This window comes from Herpailurus yagouaroundi, unplaced genomic scaffold, assembly GCF_014898765.1.
Source record: "Herpailurus yagouaroundi ecotype Mexico unplaced genomic scaffold, PumYag 161, whole genome shotgun sequence".
NCBI lineage: Eukaryota > Metazoa > Chordata > Mammalia > Carnivora > Felidae > Herpailurus > Herpailurus yagouaroundi.
Window position 1 is genome coordinate 23,378,838 of NW_024412402.1, and position 21,963 is coordinate 23,400,800.

The 21,963-nt window shown below is 44.2% G+C and overlaps 1 protein-coding gene and 1 long non-coding RNA gene across 7 annotated transcripts in view; one reads left to right on the top strand and one right to left on the bottom strand.

The window, feature by feature from the left end:
• Positions 1–19,282, top strand: part of NTM (neurotrimin) — a 957,218-nt gene extending 937,936 nt beyond the window's left edge. For 3 of the 6 annotated variants that reach the window (XM_040483562.1, XM_040483563.1, XM_040483567.1), the window contains 4 exons: positions 4,176–4,327; positions 7,906–7,941; positions 13,233–13,265; positions 18,264–19,282. In XM_040483562.1, coding sequence (XP_040339496.1) covers positions 4,176–4,327; positions 7,906–7,941; positions 13,233–13,265; positions 18,264–18,364 — 322 coding nt within the window. In that variant the 3' untranslated portion in view covers positions 18,365–19,282. The remainder of the gene's footprint in view (positions 1–4,175; positions 4,328–7,905; positions 7,942–13,232; positions 13,266–18,263) is intronic. The other 3 variants (XM_040483564.1, XM_040483565.1, XM_040483566.1) reach the window with 3 other exon arrangements.
• Positions 3,680–21,390, bottom strand: LOC121035652 (uncharacterized). Its single transcript, XR_005793009.1, has 4 exons — positions 21,326–21,390; positions 8,024–8,144; positions 5,637–5,778; positions 3,680–3,981 (listed from the first exon to the last, which is right to left on the bottom strand). It is a non-coding gene; the product is annotated as an uncharacterized LOC121035652 (long non-coding RNA).
• Positions 21,391–21,963: the final 573 nt, after the last annotated feature.

The following is a 21,963-nucleotide window of genomic DNA, read 5'->3' on the forward strand; positions in this document are numbered from 1 at the left end:
TTTCTTTTCTTTTCTTTTCTTTTCTTTTCTTTTCTTTTCTTTTCTTTCCTTTCCTTTCCTTTCCTTTCCTTTCCTTTTCTTTCTTTTCTTTTCTTTTCTTTTCTTTCTTTTCTTTTCTTTTCTTTCTTTTCTTTCTTTTTTTTAATAGGGCAAGAAAATAACGCATTCTGCCTGAACCTATTTTTAACACATTCTCAGGTTTGCATTAAGAAGCCTGGAATATTCATGGGGCTCTGGGAGTGGCCAATAAGTTAGCAGGTCTCCAGTTCACTTCCAGACACCATCGGTGGTGGTGTAGAGAGGAGTCTATGACCCGATTTGCCCTCCCTTTGTGCCCAAGTTGTTCCTTCAAGGTAAAAGAAAAGAAAGGGGACTATTCCCTTCCCTCCCATTGTTGCAGCCCTCGTTGGGATTTTTGTTGTGATTCACTGAAGATTGTCATTGTGAGGAGTTATCAAATGGCAAGTTAGCACAGGGTTCAGCAGCTCAGAACAGCCAGGCAACATGACAATTACTGTTATCAAAGAGCTATTTTAAGGTGGATGAACAACAAATAAATGTGCAAGAGCTGTCCATGTTCAAAACACTAATAAAAAATGGGGACAGGATGATGCAAAAAAAGTCCGAGGTGTGTATGGGGTGGAGAAGGAAGGCTTTACAGAGACTGAGAAGCTAGTAAGAAAAACAGCAAAGATGGTAATTGTGAGAACACTGAGCAGTTCCAGGCCAGGAGTGACCCAGCTGTTGTCCGTACTATTTAGAACACCTTCAGTGTTTCTTTCTTTATGAGGTCTTTATAGATGAAAAGAATGAAGGCAGAAAGAAAAAAAAAAAAAAAACAACACATGAAGAGATAAGAAGAAATAGCTGGCTTCTCCCTTCTTCTAAGAATCCGGAATCAGGCATAAGGGAGTAGCATTTCCCAATAAATAGCTTTATTGCAAGTCCTGCTTCATTTGTCCCTCCCCTTTCCTATAATAATCTTAGTATCAGGAAAAACAAAAACAAAAACAAAAACAAAAACCAATAGCAAAATACATGGAGCTGAACACCCAGTTCCTGAACCTTCGGTTGTCCAGATCTTCCCACAAACTAATCAGAAGCATCTTTTTTTAGATACTTTATGAAAGAAAAATTCAAAAAAAAATGTAGGGGAGGGTCACCTGGGTTGGCTCAATCGGTTAAGCATCCAAGATTTCGATTCAGGTCATGATCTCATGGTTTGTGGGTTCAAGCCCTGCATTGGGCTCTGTGCTGACAGCTTGGAGCCTGGTGCCTATTTCAGATTCTGTGTCTTCCTCTCTCTCTCTGCTCCTTTCCCACTTGTTCTCTCTCAAAAATAAATAAATAAACATTAAAAAGAAACATAGGGGAAGGTAAGATCTTATAATATGTGGAGGAAATTAGAGCAGACCATAGGCAAAAATGGCCAAAAAAGGAAAGTCTGCTTTACACACTTTGTCACCAGAGATGATGCTGTCTATGCATTATTAACCCAGGAGGAGAAAGCCCAATTATGTCACTGGGGCAGGGGGGCGGGTGGGCTTCAGAAAACCCTGGCTCAGGCAGCCTTGACTCCTCCTCTGTCCAAGCTCTTCTCATGGGGCTCCTTTTTCCCCTTTAATTGATTCTGATCAGTTTTCTATGTGCTCTGCATTTATGTATTTCCAGTGTTCTCCTACTGAGTGGAGTTGTCTGCCTTCCTGACACCCAGCTCAGCCTGAACATCTCTGGCTCTGAGATCCTTGTCCATGCCAGTCCTTCCTGTGCCCCTGAGGCTGGCAGGCAACCTCCTCTAGTCAGATATCCCTGGGGAAAGAACAGCTCTACCCTAGCTCCTATTCCAGTGAGATGGGTGGACTTCTGAGGCAAATCAAAGGAGTCAATATGATGGGGACAGGCGGTTTTCTCAAAATTTGGGTAGAAGTCTCTTTGTCCACACACTAGCACTACTGAATGACATGCCACTGCATGTATCATCAATGAAAAGGAGAGGAAATAGGATGCTGTGTGTAATAAGAGCCACCCATCCATGGGGGCATGAGCCAATGAAAAGCCTCAGGTTCATTAAAAAACAAAACAAAACAAAACAAAACAAAACAAAACACAAAGCCTGGGAGCAGTTTGGGATGGGGGAAAAGTGTGACCACACAGAGAAAAGGCAAGTCTGTCGCCCTAGAAGCTGCAAAGTGCTGCAAAGAATGGCTCGCCACCCCACCCTGCTTTTAACTAAAGACATTTCAGAGCTGTCAAGTAGTAACCTGCTTCGGGTAAGTGTCTCTCCCCACTGCAGAGCTGAAATCTAATTCACAGCTTGGTTCGGATGTGAAGGCTTCCTCCCCAGCCCAGGAATAGTGTCAAAATGGCAAATGGGATCAATACACTTGACGGGCTCTCTGAAAACCTCCTGGTGGGTGGCTGTAGAGCCTTCTTTAGACAGCACCTCCTAGAGGATCAATATCTACATAACAAGCTGGAAATATAACAGTGGCATCTGGCAGCACAGCCGGATGACTCATTCCGTTCCTACAGTGCTCACATTTTAATGAAGTCCATGGACTCAGGCCAGTTCACTGCCCCTAGCTTAGGAGAGAGAAAGGCTCTCAGAGGAAAATCTACATAATGAAAAGCAAGCAAGTTCCTTCATGCAACCTTCTGACTTCCCTGGAGACAGATGTTGCATGAGAACTGAAGCCAGAACCTGGCTTTCTCTTCTGATCATGGTAGGGATGGTGGAGAGAATCGTCCCGTGGTCCTACAGAGACAATCCCCTCAGATGATGACAAAGCAGCTGTCCTCTATGCCAAAAACATGCTGGGTCCCAGGGATAGGCAGGAGTTCTCGATGTCTAACTCCACAGAAATATAGTATATTGAATAACATTTTATAGTTTATGGAGCACTTTCTCATCATTGTCTTGCTGGGCTTCCCTTTCTATTCTGCATTGAATATTATCTTTCTCAGTGTGATGACTCTGAAACCAGCCATTTGCCCCAATTCCTGTCCCCTGTGCCTGTTCCATTATGTATCTACCCTGACATTTCTTCCTACACATCCTGCCCCAACCAGGCCTAAAACCATGTTTGCTGAGATCCTCCATTCAGGATTTTTTTTCCCCACTAGAATTTTATCTTTCCCATAGCATAGACTCAGCTTCTGGGCAAGGAAGACCATTTTATTTCAGGGAATGTAAAAGGTTGGCTTAAAGCCCATTCTCTGAAATGGGATGTTCCAGAGTTCTAAAAAGGAAGAGAGTTAGTCTCATAATTTCTATGTAGACATGCATTGGTAGTAGGAATTTTTGTCAACAGTGTCCTGAGATGGAGGATGTGTCCCCACTGACCCCTGAGCAGTATTCCCCTATCCTCACCATCTGTCCAGTAGTGGTATCCATGGTTCTACTAGGTATATCTGTTTTCCCCCATTAACTCTCTGTGGCCTTTCTTTAGTAGCCCCTACCACCAAAGGGAACCCTTGTGGCATATGGGGCTGCCATCATGGATTGCTCAGGGAAACTGCCCAGTCAATAGGGTCATATTCTTAGGAATCCATAATCCTTTCCAGACTGAGTTGCTATAATACTCTGGGAAGACCGGTCTCTCAAGCCCTTCAGACTACCCTGCTTAAAAATGTTCCCTGATTCTTATAACCAAAAATAAGATATTATCTATAGAATGCCTCAAGCTGTAAGAGAACATTTATTACCCAGGTGCTTGAAAACATGTTCTTTCAAACTCCTTAGGTTCTTCTCTTTGAAGACTGAGATTTTTTTTAATTTTTTTTTTTTTATTTTTATGGTTGCCATCATCATCTTCTTCATTAACACCATCATCAACATCGATTAGGTTCACACTTGGAGCACCTACTGCGTGACTAATACTGTCTGAATGTCTCACAGCTGGCACATTAGCGTTGTTGAAGGCACCTGCCTTCAGAGAACTTGGTTAATATCTGTGTAGTGCCAAGAGAGTCTCCAGACACCTGTGTAAAAATAGAGAAATACAATTGTATGCATCATTGTGTGTTAACTTGTATAGCTCAGTGGGGGAAAAAATAGTCCTCCTAACATCAGAAAATGGACAATAAAAAGATCATTAATTCCAGAGTCTTTCTCCTATTAGAAAAATATAACCATCTCCTTTTTTCTTCTTTTTTGTCTCTCTTGTTTGTCTCAGACTGGTTGAAGGAAAGAAGGGAGTCAAAGTGGAAAACAGACCTTTTCTCTCAAAACTCATCTTCTTCAATGTGTCTGAACATGACTATGGGAACTACACCTGTGTGGCCTCCAATAAGTTGGGCCATACCAATGCCAGCATCACACTATTTGGTAAGACTGAGCCCTGAGTTGGGCAGTAGGAGCAGGAAAGGGTCACATGGCACAGGAGGAATTGGAAGGAACGGCCGGGGTAGGGTGGCAAGTGGAAGAGAATCAGGAACAGCTGGGCAGGGTTGAATGGAAAAGAGAGAGGAGGGGGAGTTGGAGACAGAGAGAGAGAAAGAGAGAGAGAGAAATGACTGCATGGACGAAAATGGGTCTTAGTAGCAGAGGAAAATGAGAAAGAATGTTCACATTTTATTCTGAAATGGAAAAACCCTGAAGTGGGAAGAAACGATGTTGGGATGCTGAAGCGACATTTAATTTTCTTCTCTTTAAGGTCTCCTCAGCTAACTGAGGTATCAGGGTTCCAACTGGGTGTGATAGCAAAGCGCTCAGAGAGGAACATTTGCTATTTTCATACTTTGTTCCCTAGAGCAGTGTAAAACATTACCATTGCTGAGCCTTTTCCGGGTTGTTGGGACATAGGAGAAACTGGATTCTGTTTATAAAAGATGGGTATTGAGGAGGGCACCTGTTGGGATGAGCACTGGGTGTTGTATGGAAACCAATGTGACAATAAATTTCATATTTAAAAAATAAAAATAAAAGTGGAATCATAGGGCTTGGGATCCTGAATGATATTAGCTTCAGAGGGAGAATTAATAGAAAATGGGGGATTTTCCTACCTCTTCATTTATGTCAAAGGGTATTGTCTGACTGGATTGAGATATATTTGTCCAACCAAGCCACCATCCTAACAGAAGCCACATAGTCATTCATGCATTAATTCATTAAACAACTATTTATTTGGGGGGGGAGTAATATATGCACAGAAAATTTCTATGCCTTCATTACCTCTCTGGCAACTATACTTGTGCCAGAATCAAATGAAGAAAGCAAACAAACTCCCTTGTAGACCTGCGATGTCTCAAGCAACTACATACAAGTGAGCCTGGCTGTCTAGGTGTGTGTCATCAGGCAGGACTCCAAGCATCCGGTGATAGCTTTCATCACTTAGTAGATGCAGATTCGTACTACAGGCCATATGGTTAATATCTGGTTGCTTTCTGGGGCAGATCCCTTCATATCCCAAGTCAGGTAGCTTAGAATTTTTCAAATCCGTTCCCTTAGTCTCCCATGGTAGCAGGCACTCTTGAATATGATGGGGAGGGAAAGGGAGTAAGTTAGCAGATAATTGGCAAGAACATAAATTCCTTTTATTCTGAGAACTCCCAGATAATCCCATAGCTTCAAGTACCTCATTTCACCCCCCAGCCTCTACCACACCCCCTCCACAGCCCAGTGTATCCGGCCTTACCCGAATAACCCTCCTGTGCTGCTCCATTGTTCCATCTAGGCTTCCAAATCACATTTGGCCCACCTTCTGTCCAGCACTTAAAACAAGGCCCAGCTTGATCCAAAGGGGGATGGGAAGGGGAAGACTGCCCTTGATCCCAGACCTGGTAGGTCAGAATGGACAGAGATGGGATTAGAGTGATTGATCTGTCTGACATCTCTCACACAGGGATAGTCATAATTGCCCCTCACATTTGTCAGGCCTTTCTGGCTTTCTGGCAGGTGTCTGCATGAACAAAAGGGCCAGGATTATAAAGGAATGGACCCCTCCTTCCCTGGCCTTGCAAATCTGAGGCTCTCCCAGCTGTGCCTCCCACCCCTCCCCAGGCCTGCCCTCCACCCACAGTGCCCCTCATTCCTGTGAACAGTATTCCTCCTCCTCTGACCTCCTCACTCTTCTGATTTGGATGCATGGCATGGTTTTGCAATTGGCTTTATCACTACTGTCTAATTCCCTGGACTCTTCCCCTTAAGCCATCTGAAGATGAGAACAGGGAGAAGGCACAAGCTTTAAGAGTGAAATAACTGGAGTCTGTGGCAAGGAACGCAGTGAAGCATGTGCCATAAATCTGCTCTTCTCAGCTGACCCCTGCATGGCAATTAGAACCTCTGCCTCCCCAGCATCATTCTGTCTGCATCTGCCCTGTGTCATTGGGACATTCCTCCAATTGCCAGCTCTGTGGAGTCCAGGATTCTCTAAAAAATAAAAGAAAAAGTGGGGGCGCCTGGGTGGCACAGTCGGTTAAGCGTCCGACTTCAGCCAGGTCACGATCTCGCGGTCCGTGAGTTCGAGCCCCGCATCGGGCTCTGGGCTGATGGCTCAGAGCCTGGAGCCTGTTTCCGATTCTGTGTCTCCCTCTCTCTCTGCCCCTCCCCCGTTCATGCTCTGTCTCTCTCTGTCCCAAAAATAAATAAACGTTGAAAAAAAAATTAAAAAAAAATAAAAAATAAAAGAAAAAGTGAAATTATGTGTTCATATAAGTTTAGAAAGACTGGGTCAATCGAGATGAATGGGGTGCATGCAGGGATGTTCTTTAATGCAGAGACCTCAGAGCTTTTCTTTGCGTGCTAAATCTCTAAGAGGGAGAAAAAGCATGGAACATTTGCCAAATTTAATCTAACAGTAAGCACTTTTTAAGCCTCAATTGAGAGGCCATTTGTGAGGAGGAGCCCATCACAGAAATGCTCCATGGCTAACATAGTTCCATGAAACTAGTAACTATATACTATATACTATATACTATATACTATATACTATATACTATATACTTGCACAAGTGTGCAAGGTGGAGTAAAATGGCATTAGTGTGCAAGATGGGTGTTTTCACCCTGTCAGCTCTCTCTGAGGCTAGTCCAGACATTGCAGCCCCCAAATTCTTGATGGACACCCATCATCAATAAGTCCTTTTGACAAATACAGACATAGCAGAGTTTTCTGTGTCATCTCCCATTATCAGCAGACTCTCAGCCCAGAGCCATCAAGCAGACTAGGGTGAGGGGAAAGTAGCATTTGTGTTATGCGAATATATGAACTTTGTGATGCAGTCCATTCTTCTATAGCATCACAGAAAGCCAGCTACATTATCACAATTCTGCCACCAACTTTTTCACAACCTGCACGTTGTGCATCATGCGACCTGAATGTTGAGAAGTGAGGAATGCTGTGCTAGGAGGTCCCATTGTGGCCATATCTTTGACAGTACTTAAGCAAAATGGAGCAGGGTGGTCCTTCTTATCATGAACCCATGAGATCATGTTCCTGATCCCTAAGACTGCAAGGATAGCAGGGGCCCCCATAAGCTGAATCACCATGGTTCTTGGGGCCACCTTGTTCCTGCTATGGTGCCATGGGACCAGAAATTCCTGAACTTGGTCTCCCGAAGTGAGACAATGGGGGTAAGATGTGGGACAGAAATCTCATCTGGAAAGGGACTTTGGTCCTTTGCTACCATGTCAGTTCCCCAGCTCAGCACAGCACTGTAAATGTATGAGCAGCCAACTCCATCACTTTCCAACCGTGGCATTCAAGGATGGAAGCATAAGGCACCTTAGTGCTTCTCATGCTGCATCTTGTCCGCCTTTGTTTTTTGTGTCTTCCTTTATTTATCCATCCCTCAGAAACGTGTGTGAATAGCAGTATACAAACTATATATGACAAATATATAGCTACTGTATATAATATATGTGTTTGTTTTCATTTTTCTCTCCTGTACGTTCCTCACCCGATTTAGAACTAAATGAGCCTACAAGCTCAACTTTGTTGCAAGGTCAGTATTCCCCTTGCTTTATGGTTTTTTGCCCTTCCCCCTTTCTGCCAGTATCCCCCTTCTCCTCCCCCCCCCACATTACCTGTCTGTGGAGTTGCTTAGAGGGTGCCAGGGGAAGCTAAGGAGGTCACTGGAGCTGAGAGAGCTCCCAGGGAATCTGTCCTTTCTCTGCTCACACCTTGCCCACACTTCCCCAGAAGGGCCTGGAGGGGGGAAAGAAAATAAACACCATTAACATCTGAAAGTCCAGGGATCCGTGTGCAGGCCAAAGATAGACAGCATGAGTCTGAACCAGTAGGAAAACAGTCCAGCCCACTGAGCAGTTTTCATAGCAACATGCATAGCTTCAGTGGCCCATGAGCAATAGAAGCAAACACCATATGCATGAAGGTTTAGGTGTTCCCTAAAATGCATCAGCTGATTCAAAGCGAGGTTCTCCAAGAAAGGAAGATGGGCAGGGTACAGCGTGCATGATAATCAATAAGTAGTGACTGGGAGTGGGATACCACTGGAATCGAGTTCAGAGCCTGATATTTGGTAGTTCCGTGCTCTTGAGCATGCCACTAAACATTATTGAGACTCCATTTCCTCTTCTATAAAATAAAATTGATCTGTCTTATCTACCTTACAGTTGTTCCAACTTTCACCTGAAAACACATATTAAAAAGGCTTTGAAAACTGCCAGGTGCATTTTGAATCATTCAAGCCCAATCCCCAGATGCAAACTGAAAGACAAGAGTTTCCTTCAGTGTAACGTCATAGGGGTTAATTAACTCGTTCAAGCTCTTCTCTCCAGCCCCGTAAATCCTATTCCACCTCAAGCCCTTCCCCTATAAAAGTCCTTCATCTCTTGCTTCTCTTTGCACAGCCACAATTTTTCTCAAAGGCCCACCAATATAAGTGACTCACCAGAGTCCCCTAACATAGCAGAGGTGGTTCTCTAAGACTGAGACTGAGCATTTGGGCAGGAGTGAGACTACCCAAGTGGTGCAGTGGAATCCATGTGGCACATGCTACTGTTTTCCTCCTGAGGACGGTGCTGATCATAGGGTAGCCTAGCAGGAAGGCAGCTTGAGGCTTTACCCACCTTCCACCCCAGTCCCTGATCTTTCTCCCACACCCATCCCCTGCATCCCTTCCCATCTGTAAGATGTCCCATCTTACAGTAGACTTGCAAGGTGGGAAGGAGATGAAAGGAGATAAATTACAGGGGAAGCTGTTTGACAGATGAGGAAAAATACTTTTGTCAACAAAAAGAATCAGGGCTGCGTTCTTCACCTTGGTGATGTAGAGTGCCATGGTAAGGCACTGCCAACAAGAAAATGAAACAAAGAAATAGAAAGTAAAAGTGAAGTCAGTGGAAGAATTCAGGTTCAATTTATGATTCAACTTATGTTTATTAAACCCTGGCATGAGGAGATCCAAGATCTCAAATTAAGAGAATTAAGAGATGAGAATAATGAGAAAAGGAGGAGGCATGAGGGATTGGAGTGAGGACAGATAGTGCTACAGGATGTGCTTTTAGAAGTGATTCTGATCACTTAGCTTTTTATTTTCAGAGGGAATAGGAACTTGTAAAACAGGTAGTGGTTGCTAAGGAGTTAGTATTTACCTGTAGGTATACTCAACTGACAGAAGGGGCATTGTCCCACACCAGAGCCAATGATAATGAAACAGACCAGAAACAAACGAATCACTTCTGTCACTGCACTGGAGCAGGAGAAGGACACTTTATAACCAGGCTCCACCTGCTGAGACAAAGCTGTCCTGCCTCACCCCTCTCTGCTGCAACAATGAATTTGGGTAAAAGGATCTGTATGCCAGCTCTGTACTCAGATTCTCAGGCTGCTCTCAATGCCACATCCTTCTTGTTGAGTACACGGCAATGGGTCATTGCCAGAAGTTGTAGATTGTAGACATCTGGAATGTTCCAAGATTTGGATTAGTGTGGTCTTCAGTATAGCTATTGGATTCTTTTGTACAACTAAAAATATCTTAAAGAAAACAAATCTTGTGCCTGGGGCATTTCTCCCCTTCATCTGTGTTCATTTTATTTTCCCCTTCTTCTTTGCTAGTCTCCTATAGAATAGAGAGCTACCTATTTTCTCAGGGAATACCCCCAAGTTATGCTTATCTTATGCCAGAAATACCAAGCAAGATTTATACAAATGCATGGATTTCCACTGACAGGGTACAGTTGGCTTTAAGAGAAGTTCTAAGCTTTTTTGTTACTCAATATCTGGATGGACTAGAGAGATTCTGATAAGAGAATTTCATTCCCCTCAGCATTTTCTGCCACCCTTGAAGTATTTCTCTGCTCCCCTTTCGCAAACACAACAGATTGCATGTCACTTTCTCGTATTAATATTTGGTGGCGCAGTACTCCTGCCATGATAAATAAGGATTCAGGGATGCACCACCATCCCTCACTGAGTCCCTCCCCGGCAAGTGTGCGGGGCCCACACTGCAAACTCAGCGTCTTGGTAGCTGTTCATTTCCCATCCACTGTTCTTTGTTTTTTATCTCCTAGGCATGAAGTCAGATTTGATGGTATCAGTGGGCTGGGAAAGGTTGGCTGATTAATGTCTGTGAACCTCACAGTGACCATCAAACCAACTTATTAAAGAATGGGGGAGTTAGTAAACTCTGTATATCAGAAGAAGAAAAAAAAAAAGTGCAGTAGGAAAGATGACCACTTCTTCCCTGCAGAGGATTAAAGATAATGAATTAGGCCCAGCTGTCTAGCAGTGAGCATTTCTATGGCACATAGAATGTCTAAATACTGAAGGTATAAAAAACATTTTCTCAACCTCTTTCTAGAAGGTGAATATATCCATCCTGGCATGCAACCAGCTCTTCTCTGCACACTAGAATCAGAAACCCAGTGTTTACATAGGTACTTAGATTTAGCTAACATTGTTTCCGGTGGCAAAAAAGATCACATTATGGATTGACTACAGATACTGACTTGCAGGCTTAAGGGGAGTGGTTCTTTCTTTCTTTCTTTCTTTCTTTCTTTCTTTCTTTCTTCTTTTCTTTTTTTCTTCTTTTTCTTTTCTCTTATACTTTATTTTGAATATTTTATCCAGTTCTACCCGGCTTCTCATTAATATATCAACAAAATTCACCCATTTCAGTCAAGTTCTTGCCAAGGAAATACATGCTTGGATTTTCAGGGATTGTTTGTTTTCTTGATAGCCAACAATGAACTCAAAAACATGAGGTTATTGGTGGCTAGTGCTCCATGGGTGGCTTGGAGGCTCAAGCAAGGCTCATACTTCTTCAAACTGACACAACAGTGGTAGCATGTAGACCATGATCTAGAAAGCATGTTAACCTTTCTGCATCTCTTCTTGGAGTGGGATGGAGTATAGCATCAGGGTAATATCAGGGTAATACAGACAATATCATGGCAACATTACCCCCCTTACTGTGGTGAGATGTAAGGTGGACAGAAGGACATTCCAGTTAATTAGACAATTTGAAATGGTCACTGAAGAGTATTGTTCTCATTCAAGTAGTGTGTGTTGGAGTTCAGGAGACAGAATAGCTGGATGGTAACAATTAAGCTAAAGTTGTTTACAGATGCTTTTGCCTTACATAAAATCACAACAGGTATCTAGAGCCCTGTGGAAACTTACACTTTTAGTTCACTTCTCTTTCGATGTTCTGGCAAGCCAAACTACTAAGTAGAACCCTTCCCTGTGTCCTTCCTACAGCAGTGTTTAAACCAGCACCCCATAAGTCAGTGGCTGCCCTCCCTCAAATGTACCATACATCTGCACTGCTTGTGGTTTGGGGATGAAGGCCTATGACTACTTTTTCCCTCCATGAGTTTCTCTTCATCCTCCATCCTGCCAGTCACCCTTCTTCTTGGTACAGAGAAACTCTAGTCAGTGGTACCTGAGTGAGACATTTTGGGAAAATAACCCCACATTGGCTTTGGGGTGGGTCTCTAGGCCCCAACAATCACTTCAAGAGACTGTCCTTGCTAAATGCACAATGAGGCTTTTCTTTACCATCTTGATGTGACAGATCTTCTGTGAATCATACCTTTGTTCTCTGATCATGGATTATCCCTTACTTTTTTTTAGAGTGGCTTCCCAAGGTTGCCAAGGTCCACTTAGTTAAAGAGGGATATCATATCTCGGGCACCCTAAAGAATAGATAGCTTGAATGCATACATACCTATTCATCTGATTTTGGTTAAATATTTTAGTTGAGTTTAGGTTAAGTTACATCCAGGTTGCCTTTCCTTCTATATGCAAGGACCTTTGCACAGAGAGCGGTATCACCTTGATGCAAAGAATTTAATGCATTTTTTTTAATTTTCAGATTTATTGATGTATAGCTGACAAATAAAATTATGAAATATTTAAAATGTAAATCACTGATCTACATACACATTGTGAAAGGATTTTCCATCCTCTTTGCATCCAGGCTGAACTATTGCAGACACCTAGTTAAAGAGGCAAGTAAAATGTTAGAGATTGGACCACTTTCTGACGACTCAGGACATCTGCTATTAGCAGGAAAGTCTCTATGGATTGTTCTGAAGGCTTGCAGCTGGTGAAATGTGGGTCTTTTGTGGTCTAATCATCAAAGAAGAGCTGGCATCCCAGTAAATTTCCACAGGCAGGTCTTACTTAGCAAGTGTAAGTGTAGCAGCATAGGTGTGGGTCTTATTGCCTGAGATTGTCCCTCTGGACCAGCTTGCTATATAGTCTGACTCATCAAGGGAAGTCAGGTATCACAGGTGTGAGCTCCTCTGGCACAGTTTTTGTAAAATGTGCAGATAAGTGCCAAAGTTTTACATCTCAATGTAGCATGGGCACCTACATTCAGATTTTTATAATATAATCCATTTGTATCAGCCAATTTTATACTTGAGGCCTACAGACTTTAACTAGGGGATAGTCCAGTGGCCAAAGAAAGAAAATTGTACAAAGAAGTATTATTGGCTTGGGGCCTCAGGCTCCAGCGTGTACCAAGCTTCCTGCTATGATCAGATGGGTGTGTTGGTTCTCTTTGGATTAATGAGCCAATCTGACCCTCAGTCATATCCTTCCCCATCCCCCCACTCAACCTTATGGCAACTGACTTCCCAACAAAAAAGAGAGGTGCACATACAAGAGCTGGACTGTGGTCAAGACAGCAAGAGGCAAGTGCAGAACGGTTGGGGAAGGCCCCGGGCCGGGAGAACCAGCTCCTTCCCAGAACCATCAGAGGACAAAGCAAGTGACTCTGACTGCTTTCTACCTTAACAGTGGCTTGTTTTTAATTTCTTTTAGAAGTGAAAACTACAGCTCTGACCCCTTGGAAAGGTTGGTATATTTATTTCCAGGCACCTGCTTGCTGCTTGGGTGGGGATGGGTATCCAAAACTCTTCACTTTCTTCCAACATGCCTTCTCTTCTGAGCTAACCCCACAAGCAGCCCAGTGGGAGTCCTCCCTGACCTTGGGCCATGTCTATGCCAATCTAGATTAACCTGTCTCCAAGGATATGCCATTCGCCCTGGGTAGCTTCCACTTGCAGACCTCTAACTGCTGTTTGCTGGCAGCACTAATGAGCACCTGCCAGGGCCCAGAATAGCTCCATGTCTTGGCTGCTCCAGACCAGACCAGCCTCTCCTCACAAGCAGATGCTCTAATGTGATGACCTTCTTAGACCTTGGCCTTGCATGCTATCCTTTACTTACCCTGTTCTCTCTTTCTTTCTAACTTGGAGCTGGAAGGGGAAGTGGGGGAGGGAGGGGAAACTGGAAGGAAGGGAGAGGTTCTTCGGTGAGTCACTTGGCCACAAATAAAACACATCTTATTTGAGGCTTTCCTTCCCACTAGATGTCTTTGATGGTTAAATTGATGTTCATCACAGTCCTCTGGGACCCCAACTGTCCTGGTGATTAGTCTCTTTAGGCTTTCACAGCTCTCTAGTGAAATAAAAGCAATAAAGGCATCTGAGGCAGAATGGAGGCGTGGCTGGATGATGAACAGAGGCCTCATCTGTGTGGCCCATGTCACCAGGCTAATAGACTGAGTTGCTGCTCTGTCTGGCACAGGCTCTGAGAGGGCCTTGCTCCAGGATGCTGTGATCCACACCTGCCTAGACAAAACACTCTCATCTCGTGGAATTCTTTCATGTGCTGGCAAGTGTGGGAAACCATGTGTGGGTCCCACCTTACCCAGTACCGATGTGGGACAGGCCCTGTGGCCTCATTTTCTCTCCTTTCTTCATTCTTGGAAGATGTGTGAGTTACACAAAGTGACAGCCCAAGTTGGTGGAAAGAAAATTGTATTTGGAGACAGAAGTCAAGGGAGTTAAGCTCTCTGAGGTTAAGTGTCCACATATGAAAGCACAGAGAATAATCCTCATTTCATACCTGAGTGCTTTTAAGGGTCTGGGACACCTTTCCAACTGTAAGAATTCTTCCTGGAATCCTAATAGATATGGTTTTACTTCTATGTATACTTTCCCTCAACCATAGGAACTTTGAGAGACTTTTATTGGAAATAGAAAAAGAGGGAAAGGATGTTTGGAAGAGAGAAATTGAGATAGAAAAAAAGGTAGAGAATTTTTTGTTTTGTTTTGATTCAGTTGATCTTTTGCTTTTTTGTCTCAGTAAAATTTTAAGAGAAAGGAAAACACAGAGACAGAGTAAATGTGAACACATCAGTATGCATCAAAATGTTCTGGTTTCTTCTTTCTTTTAAAAAACATTTGTTAAATACCTGCCATGGGCCCAGTTAGACACAGACCCTACCTTTCCTTAAGAAACTTTATAGCACAGCAGAGGAAATTCATGTTAGGCAAATAAAGAGAATTATAACACACATAGTAGGTATTTTAATAGTGGGATACATATGGTGCTGTGGAAGCAAAACAGGAGCAAGTCAAGGAAGTCTGCCTGGAGGAGGTAAATGGGGACCAGAACAGAATCTGGAACAATGAGTGGCAGTGATTTGGGTGGAGAGCACATCAGGCATAGAGGCAGAGGGTATGTGAGGATGGAAAGGAAAGAGAATGTGGTTCACACACACTCGCTTACGTGACCATGAGTATGTGTAGTGTCTGTGTGCTTGTGTTGCATGGAGTGGGGAGTGGTGGCAGGGAGTGAGGAGAAACAAAGGAACATGTGTCAGGAAAAGAGGCTGAGGAGGCAGATAGCAAGCAGACTCTGAAATGTAGGGAGTGTTATACCAAGCAGTTGGGAAGTTTCATGAAGGCTGTAGGAATCACATAGATTAGTGTCATGATGAGTGTGGAATCATAGAAACACTGCTCTGGAATTAGCATAAAGAATAAACTGAAGGGGTCAAGGCCACAGGTGGCAAGGCACAGTCTGTGAATTTCTATGGATTGGAGGATTGCAGCTGTCCCCTTTGGGAGGATGACTAGAATACCCTCGTCTCGATGCTTCTTCAGGGTCTACTCCTGTTTCTTCCTCCTTATGACCAGTTTTGTCCAGGTCAGATTTCCTGGATGTGCCCAAGAGAAGGATGGGGGGGGGCTGACGAGGGGAGAAAGTATGTGGAAAAGGAGGAGGCAGGCTGGATATGGCCCCACACAGTGAGTGACGGTCCCCTGTGGGCCTGGGACAGGAGAGAAGCAGAGAGACCCTGTGTGTTGGGCAGGGAAACAAATGCAGGCAAGAGGAGGAGGCTCTGACGCACTTGGTGGCCTTTTCCTTTCTTCTATGGTAAGAGTTTTTTGACACAACAGGTCAGGACCTCTCTCTGCTGGCTCTCTGTGGTGCTTCCCAGCAGGCAGCAGAGCCACAAAGGAACTCTGAGGGGTTTAGCAATGAAGCAGAGCACATGGTGCCCAGAGAGCACACCTGCAGAGACATCAGCCATTGTGAGGTGTCTTGGGGATGGTTTGCCGGCTCACAGCCCCTCCCTGCAGCGCTGCAGAGGCCCTGGCTGCAAACACGGTTTTCTGACTTTTTTACATGGTAAGGAAGCAGGCTCCTGCTGGGCTCTCTGCCTGGCTTGTGGCATTAATTCTCCACTTTCCTCCCTAGAGAATCCCACTAGCTGGGTGGCCCCAAAAGAAGAGAATGCAGGTGAGAATCCCAGAGACACTAAATTCAGATACCTGGCATTTATTCCCTTTTACTTTACCACAGGGCATCTTCTGAGCCATGGCCAGGGCTGGGAGTATGGTGGGAATGTGCTGGGGTGAATGGGGGAGTGGGCTGCAAAGCTGTGTGTGTAAGTGTTGAGGAGAACAAAAGACATGCAAGAGAAAGAGAGTCATGCACCAACAGATGTGTGCCTGGCCAGGAGCGTGGTGTGCCAGGCACATAGAACACACTTAGAATCACCATGCATTGCACAGGGGGAAGATGGAATGCAGCCAAGAGGACATCCCAGCTTAAACTCAGAACCCAGCTACACAAAGACCTACTGGCCTGCTGGCTTCAGAAACAAACTTTGTGGCTTAGAGTCAGCTACAGTAACAGGCAAGGGTCTTAATGTGAAGAATCTTGGAGTGGCCCAGAGCAGCAGGGCTTCTTCACTGGAGAGAGAGGCAACCTCATCCTAGAAGGCAGGGGGAGTGGCTTCTCTCCTGGGGTTCCAAAGAATGCTGTATAAATAACACAATGATTGAATATGAAGAAATGAGTCCTGGTGGTGGTTTACATAGAAACACAATAGTTACATTTTACAAGACAGAGCCAATTAGTGATCATTGGTAAATGATAAGCATTTCTGAAATTGAAGTGTAAGTGATAGGAGCGTAATAGGAATGCTCCTTTGTCATCTGTATCCACCATGGGCTGCAAGAAGGAAGGCATTCCATGGCAGATGCCTTTAGTTTTGTGTTGCCCAGAAGTTCACTTCCCAGCCAGTGGAGAACAGAATACCTGTGTTTTGTGCTTCTTATCATGAGAACTTGTGCTGCCTGGCCTTGGGAATATTGGGAGCCAGACATCACAAATACATGAGATTGGAAGACCTGATACATTCAAATTCATGACCATCTATTTAACCACTGCCCCATAATCAGAGTTTTGTCCCAAAGGTCTAAAACATAAAATTGTATGGGCAGTGGTCCCAGGCCAGGGCTTCAAGGATGTGATGGAATCATCCCATATGAAATCAAGAAAGCTTGATTTGATGCTTGATACAAATCAAGTATCTCTGATGCTTAGCACCCAAGTCAGGCAGGCAGGTTCTGGCTTTGTTTCTTGACCACAATGGGGAGGTGGCCTTAGGGGGGATCCCGGCTTCAAATACTTCCATTAAATTCAATGCAACAAAGCATGCCAGAGCAGGTGTAGCCTGAGAAGGTTCTCTGCTGCAGTAGGTACCTAACTCATCTGGGCCTCCACCCTTGTGTGTACTGTTCATGAATCATGGCCCCATTTTTTATGGGCATTCTTGGCCAGAAAGCTGATGTTTCAAATGACAGGCAAACTGCTGGGAAATTTCATGCACCTCATAGTTTTCTTGCCTCCAACATTTGTCCCCATCTCCCAGAGTATCTGCATGCAGGCCAGGTGGAGCTGTGTCTCTCAGGGAAGTATGCCATCCATTTCCAACCCACAAACCTGCACGGTGGCAGGCTCTGCATCCCAATTTCCACATAAGCCTTCTCTCACTTCCATGTTCACAGCAGAAGGCCACCTGTATTTTTACTTGATCCCACTTCAATGTGCAGCAGGCTGATTTTGGCCTTTCAGGCACATGATACTTGAGTTAGGCCTGCTATTACCTTGTCCAGATAGGGAAGAGGCCAAGTGTTCCAGGCAGAAGCCCAGTGCCCAGTCCTGCGATAGAGTGATTGACAGAACAGGCACCAAACCCAATGTGGCAGCAGCAGGGAGACAGATTGCTGTGTCCAACAGGTCCTTCCCAGCACAATAGGTTGAACAGCTGGAGAGCTATGTAAATGGTTAAGGCACACGCTGATTGGTCAGTTGATGATGCAGATGATACAAAGGTTTCACTTCCTTGACTCCATGTAGAATATTAAATAATCTGCCACCTTCTTGAACTTGACCCTGAGCCTTGTCCTTAGCATATTACAACACGAGAGAGGATTAGCGGCCACCAGCACACTTTAACCTGATCCTCATGTTCTCTCTTTGCAAATGAAGGCTCCCTCTTATACAGCGTGCATCCATGGGATCCAAGCTGTAAATGGTTATTTCTAATGCAGCCACTCCCCCACCCCTACACACACATATGGCACTGGAACATCAAATGTCCCAGTTACAGGGATGCCTCATCAGAGGCAAGGCCTAATGACAGCACATAGGGTGACAGATGTTCCATCTTAGACCAGGCAGCCCATGACGAGTCTGTTCTCTCCACAGGCCCAGGCGCAGTCAGTGAAGTGAACAACGGGACATCGAGGAGGGCAGGCTGCATCTGGCTGCTACCTCTTCTGGTCTTGCACCTACTCCTCAAGTTTTGATGTGAATGCCACCTTCCCCCGCTGGGGAGAAGCTGCCGCCGCCACCACCAACCCAACAGCAACTGGCAACTCCGACAGCAGCAAGAGCATCCCCGTTTCTTATGAGATCTAATCCAACAAAATTCAGAGAAACAGAGCCTAATGGGACACAAATTCGAGGGAGGGGAACAAAGAATAATTTTGGGAAAACACATTTCAAAGGGAAATTGAAAATCGCCTTGCAGGTCTTGCAGATCAGTACGCACAGCTGAGTTTTCTTCCTTTGCCCAAACGGAAAGAATGCGCACCCTGCTCTGGACCCACCCGCAGCTGCATCATGACCTGTTTGTTACCAGGGTGGGCAGGGCTCAGCCACTCCGCCCACTGACGCACCCCAAGCAAGGAAAATTCTGGAGTCGGCTATTCCCAATTCCATAGATACGAACGCAGAAGGAGTCGTGCGGACCCAGATGTGCCCCTGTGGCCCCGTTCATAGACTGTGCCACTGTTGTGTGTGTTACAAAATGCAAAATTAAAGAAAAAAAAATAAAAAGGAGACTAAACAAAACAGCCTGACAGCTACAACAATCCCACAATCAACAGTCACAAAAAAAAAAAAAAAAAAAGTTACACTTTTTTTGTTTGTTTGTTTTCATTTTACTACATGGACATCATGGATAATAAGGGATTCTGGTTCATTATTAATTTTATTAATTATATTTTCTGATATGAGTCTAGAATTTAGTGCAAAAACAAGACAAGACTAAAAACATACACATATGAAAGGTGAAGAGAAGTATGTTTGTTAAACATTAAAAATAATGTACTTCTAAACTAGGTTTACAACTGGTGGACCACCAGGCATTAACCACCTGGTAAGGATATGTCAAATCCACCAAAAAAAAAAAAAAAAAAAACCCACATACGATTTAACCAACATCTCCACCAGCGCTACAGATTTCTTATTCTAGCATTTAATGCAGAAAATACTATGCTTCTACATGCTGTTTAGAAATGGAAGGATGATCCACACTGTATCTTGAGTTTGTTGGCTATGCTTCTTTTGATGACATATATTATACAGTATATATATACATATATTTTTTTTTGTTAGAGTTCTAGCCATTTTATTTCTCAGCAGGGTCCTTTCTCAGACATTACTGCATGCTGTATATGGCGTTAGCTGTGTGTTGATCTTCTAAAAGATGATAGAGTTTACTGGTAATTGTGTAATCAGCTCCTGCCTTTTTATTTCCTTGGTTATTTACACGTCAGAGACATTTATAAAAAGTGAAAAGAGAAAATGAAAACAAAAACAAAACAAAACACTAATACTAGGCGCAGCATCTTTTCCAGGTGTGGCTCTTGGAGGCCCGGACCTTGATGGGAGGACTGGCTTCTCTGTCCTGTCTTAGGGCGTAAACAGCAAGCAACTGAACCAACCACACAGTCAGTAACCACTTGCTTTAGCCCATTGTGGGAAATCTCTGATGCCTTTGTTACTACTGGAGAATTGAATCCTCTTGGTTCGTTTTATTTAATTTCTCACCTTTGTGTGCGTGTGTATGAAAGAGAAGAAAATGCAGTTTTTAGATAACTTTTTTTCCTCCCCCGAAGTCTGGGAACCAGAGAGGCCTCGGGGAGGGGTCCTGGATGTGGTGAGGGAAAGTGGGATTGGGGACTAGGGGAGGGGGGGTTGTCTCTGACTTGACATTAAAAAGTGTTCCATGTCCCTCTTCACCTGGTGTGGTAACTCATTCTCAAGCGGGGTAGGGTGGGGGTGAGGGGCCAGAGAGCCCACCTGGCTCAGGAGTGAAGAAGATGGAGGGAAATGGACATCTGAATCAGACTAATGGTCTTTCGCTCCCTCCTTGGGTGGAATGGGTTCTTTCTGTAGAAGTGCTCTGATGACAGACGGGTTCTGGAAACCACCTTCATCCTCCTAACAGAAGCGAAGGAGGGCTGGGTCTCATGACCTCCAATGCCTTCAAGAAGGTTCTGGCCGAGGTTTGTGGCATCCTGCTCATGTCCAAACACCTCACCTCATAAGCTGGGCAAAATGTCAAGCCCAGTTCAGGGAAGGCTATTATGTGTGATTGTTTCTGTGAGACAGCGTAGCACAGCTCTCACAAAAAGAAGAAAGAAAAAACAAAAACAAAACAAAACAAAAAAACAGAAAGCTTAAAACATTGTGGGTTAGTAATATATATTTCCAAATTCTACCAACCAGTGTTTGGGGGAGTCTCTTCCCTTCACAAACCTTGCCTCTGGTCACAAATTAAGAGAAAAGGTAGATTTTAATCCAAAATAGTAGTCACATAATTCTAATCTGTTCGGATTGATTCTGGGAATTAAGTAAGCAGCTGAAGATTCACTGAGAGGCAGAAATAAGGTCAGAGCCAAAACATTCAGGAATTACGGTACTTGGGTCCTCGGGGGTCAATTCTACCTGAGAGGAATAGGCAATGTTTAGAAAGGAATAGTTTCATTTCTGGCTGTTACTAGCATAATTGAGAAAATACTGTTGACTTCAGGTCTGTCTGTGCGTCTTTCTGACCTTCCACCCTCATCACCACGTGCCAGGTATACCCACTTTCTTCCCAGCAGCATGATCTGGAGCAGTCTGGTCAAACCTCACAGATGTTGGCTGCATTGCAGCCATCCCCTCCCATATGTCCCAGAACTACTAAAGACATGGGATTTGGGTCTCCTTAGACTGAAAGTGGATGGGTGAGATTTTTTCAGCTCTCCCTTGCCTGACACTACTATAGACACTGGTGAGAGAATTTGCATGCAGATCATGGTTCACAGGATTAAAGTGAACACTGGTAATTCCCATATTGCTAAACTTGAGCCCAGAACACATCTGAATAAAATGTACCAAGGCATCTGCAAGTAAACACTTCCCAGAATTTGCTTGGATGTGAGAGTACTGTGACACATGATCTCCATTTGAATCGGATCTTTCTCTTTCATACTTACCAAGCATGCTTCAGATCACTGCTTTGCCACCCTCCCATGAGGACTGCTCAGTCACAACCAACACTATAAAGTAATATTAATGAGGAAGACTTAAATTTACCTATTTGTGAACTTGTAGCCCTCCTCATCTTGTGGTTCATTAGAGCTCTGATTATTAAAGAGCACGTGCCTTGTAGAAGCTGCTTTGGCATGACTGATAGGTTCAGCAGATAGGAGAACCACCCCCCGCCCCCCCGCATTCTGCTGCAAGGGGGAGTTTCTCTCATCTTCCCTGATCTGCTAAATTTCAGTCTTTAATAGGAGCATCTATTTGCTCACAAGAAAGGACCTTTAACCAGATTTAGAGTTCCAATCCAGGAGGACATGACTTTGATTAGGACCTTATAGGGACAATCTCAGGCCTATCTCTTCTCAGGAAAAGGAGCTTGGCTAGAGAGTTCTTATTCATTAGAATGAAGAAAAGCATCCTGAAGAGTGTCTGAAGTTAGCTTTCTTGGTACAGGTACTGATGGAAGACCATTACTACAGGCTGGCCTAGATTTCAAGTGTACCAGAATCCTTGGGACTAAAGTCAATGTCACACTTTAGGATTCACCCACCACCCTAACTTTGGGATGTCTTTTGGGAGAACCATGCTT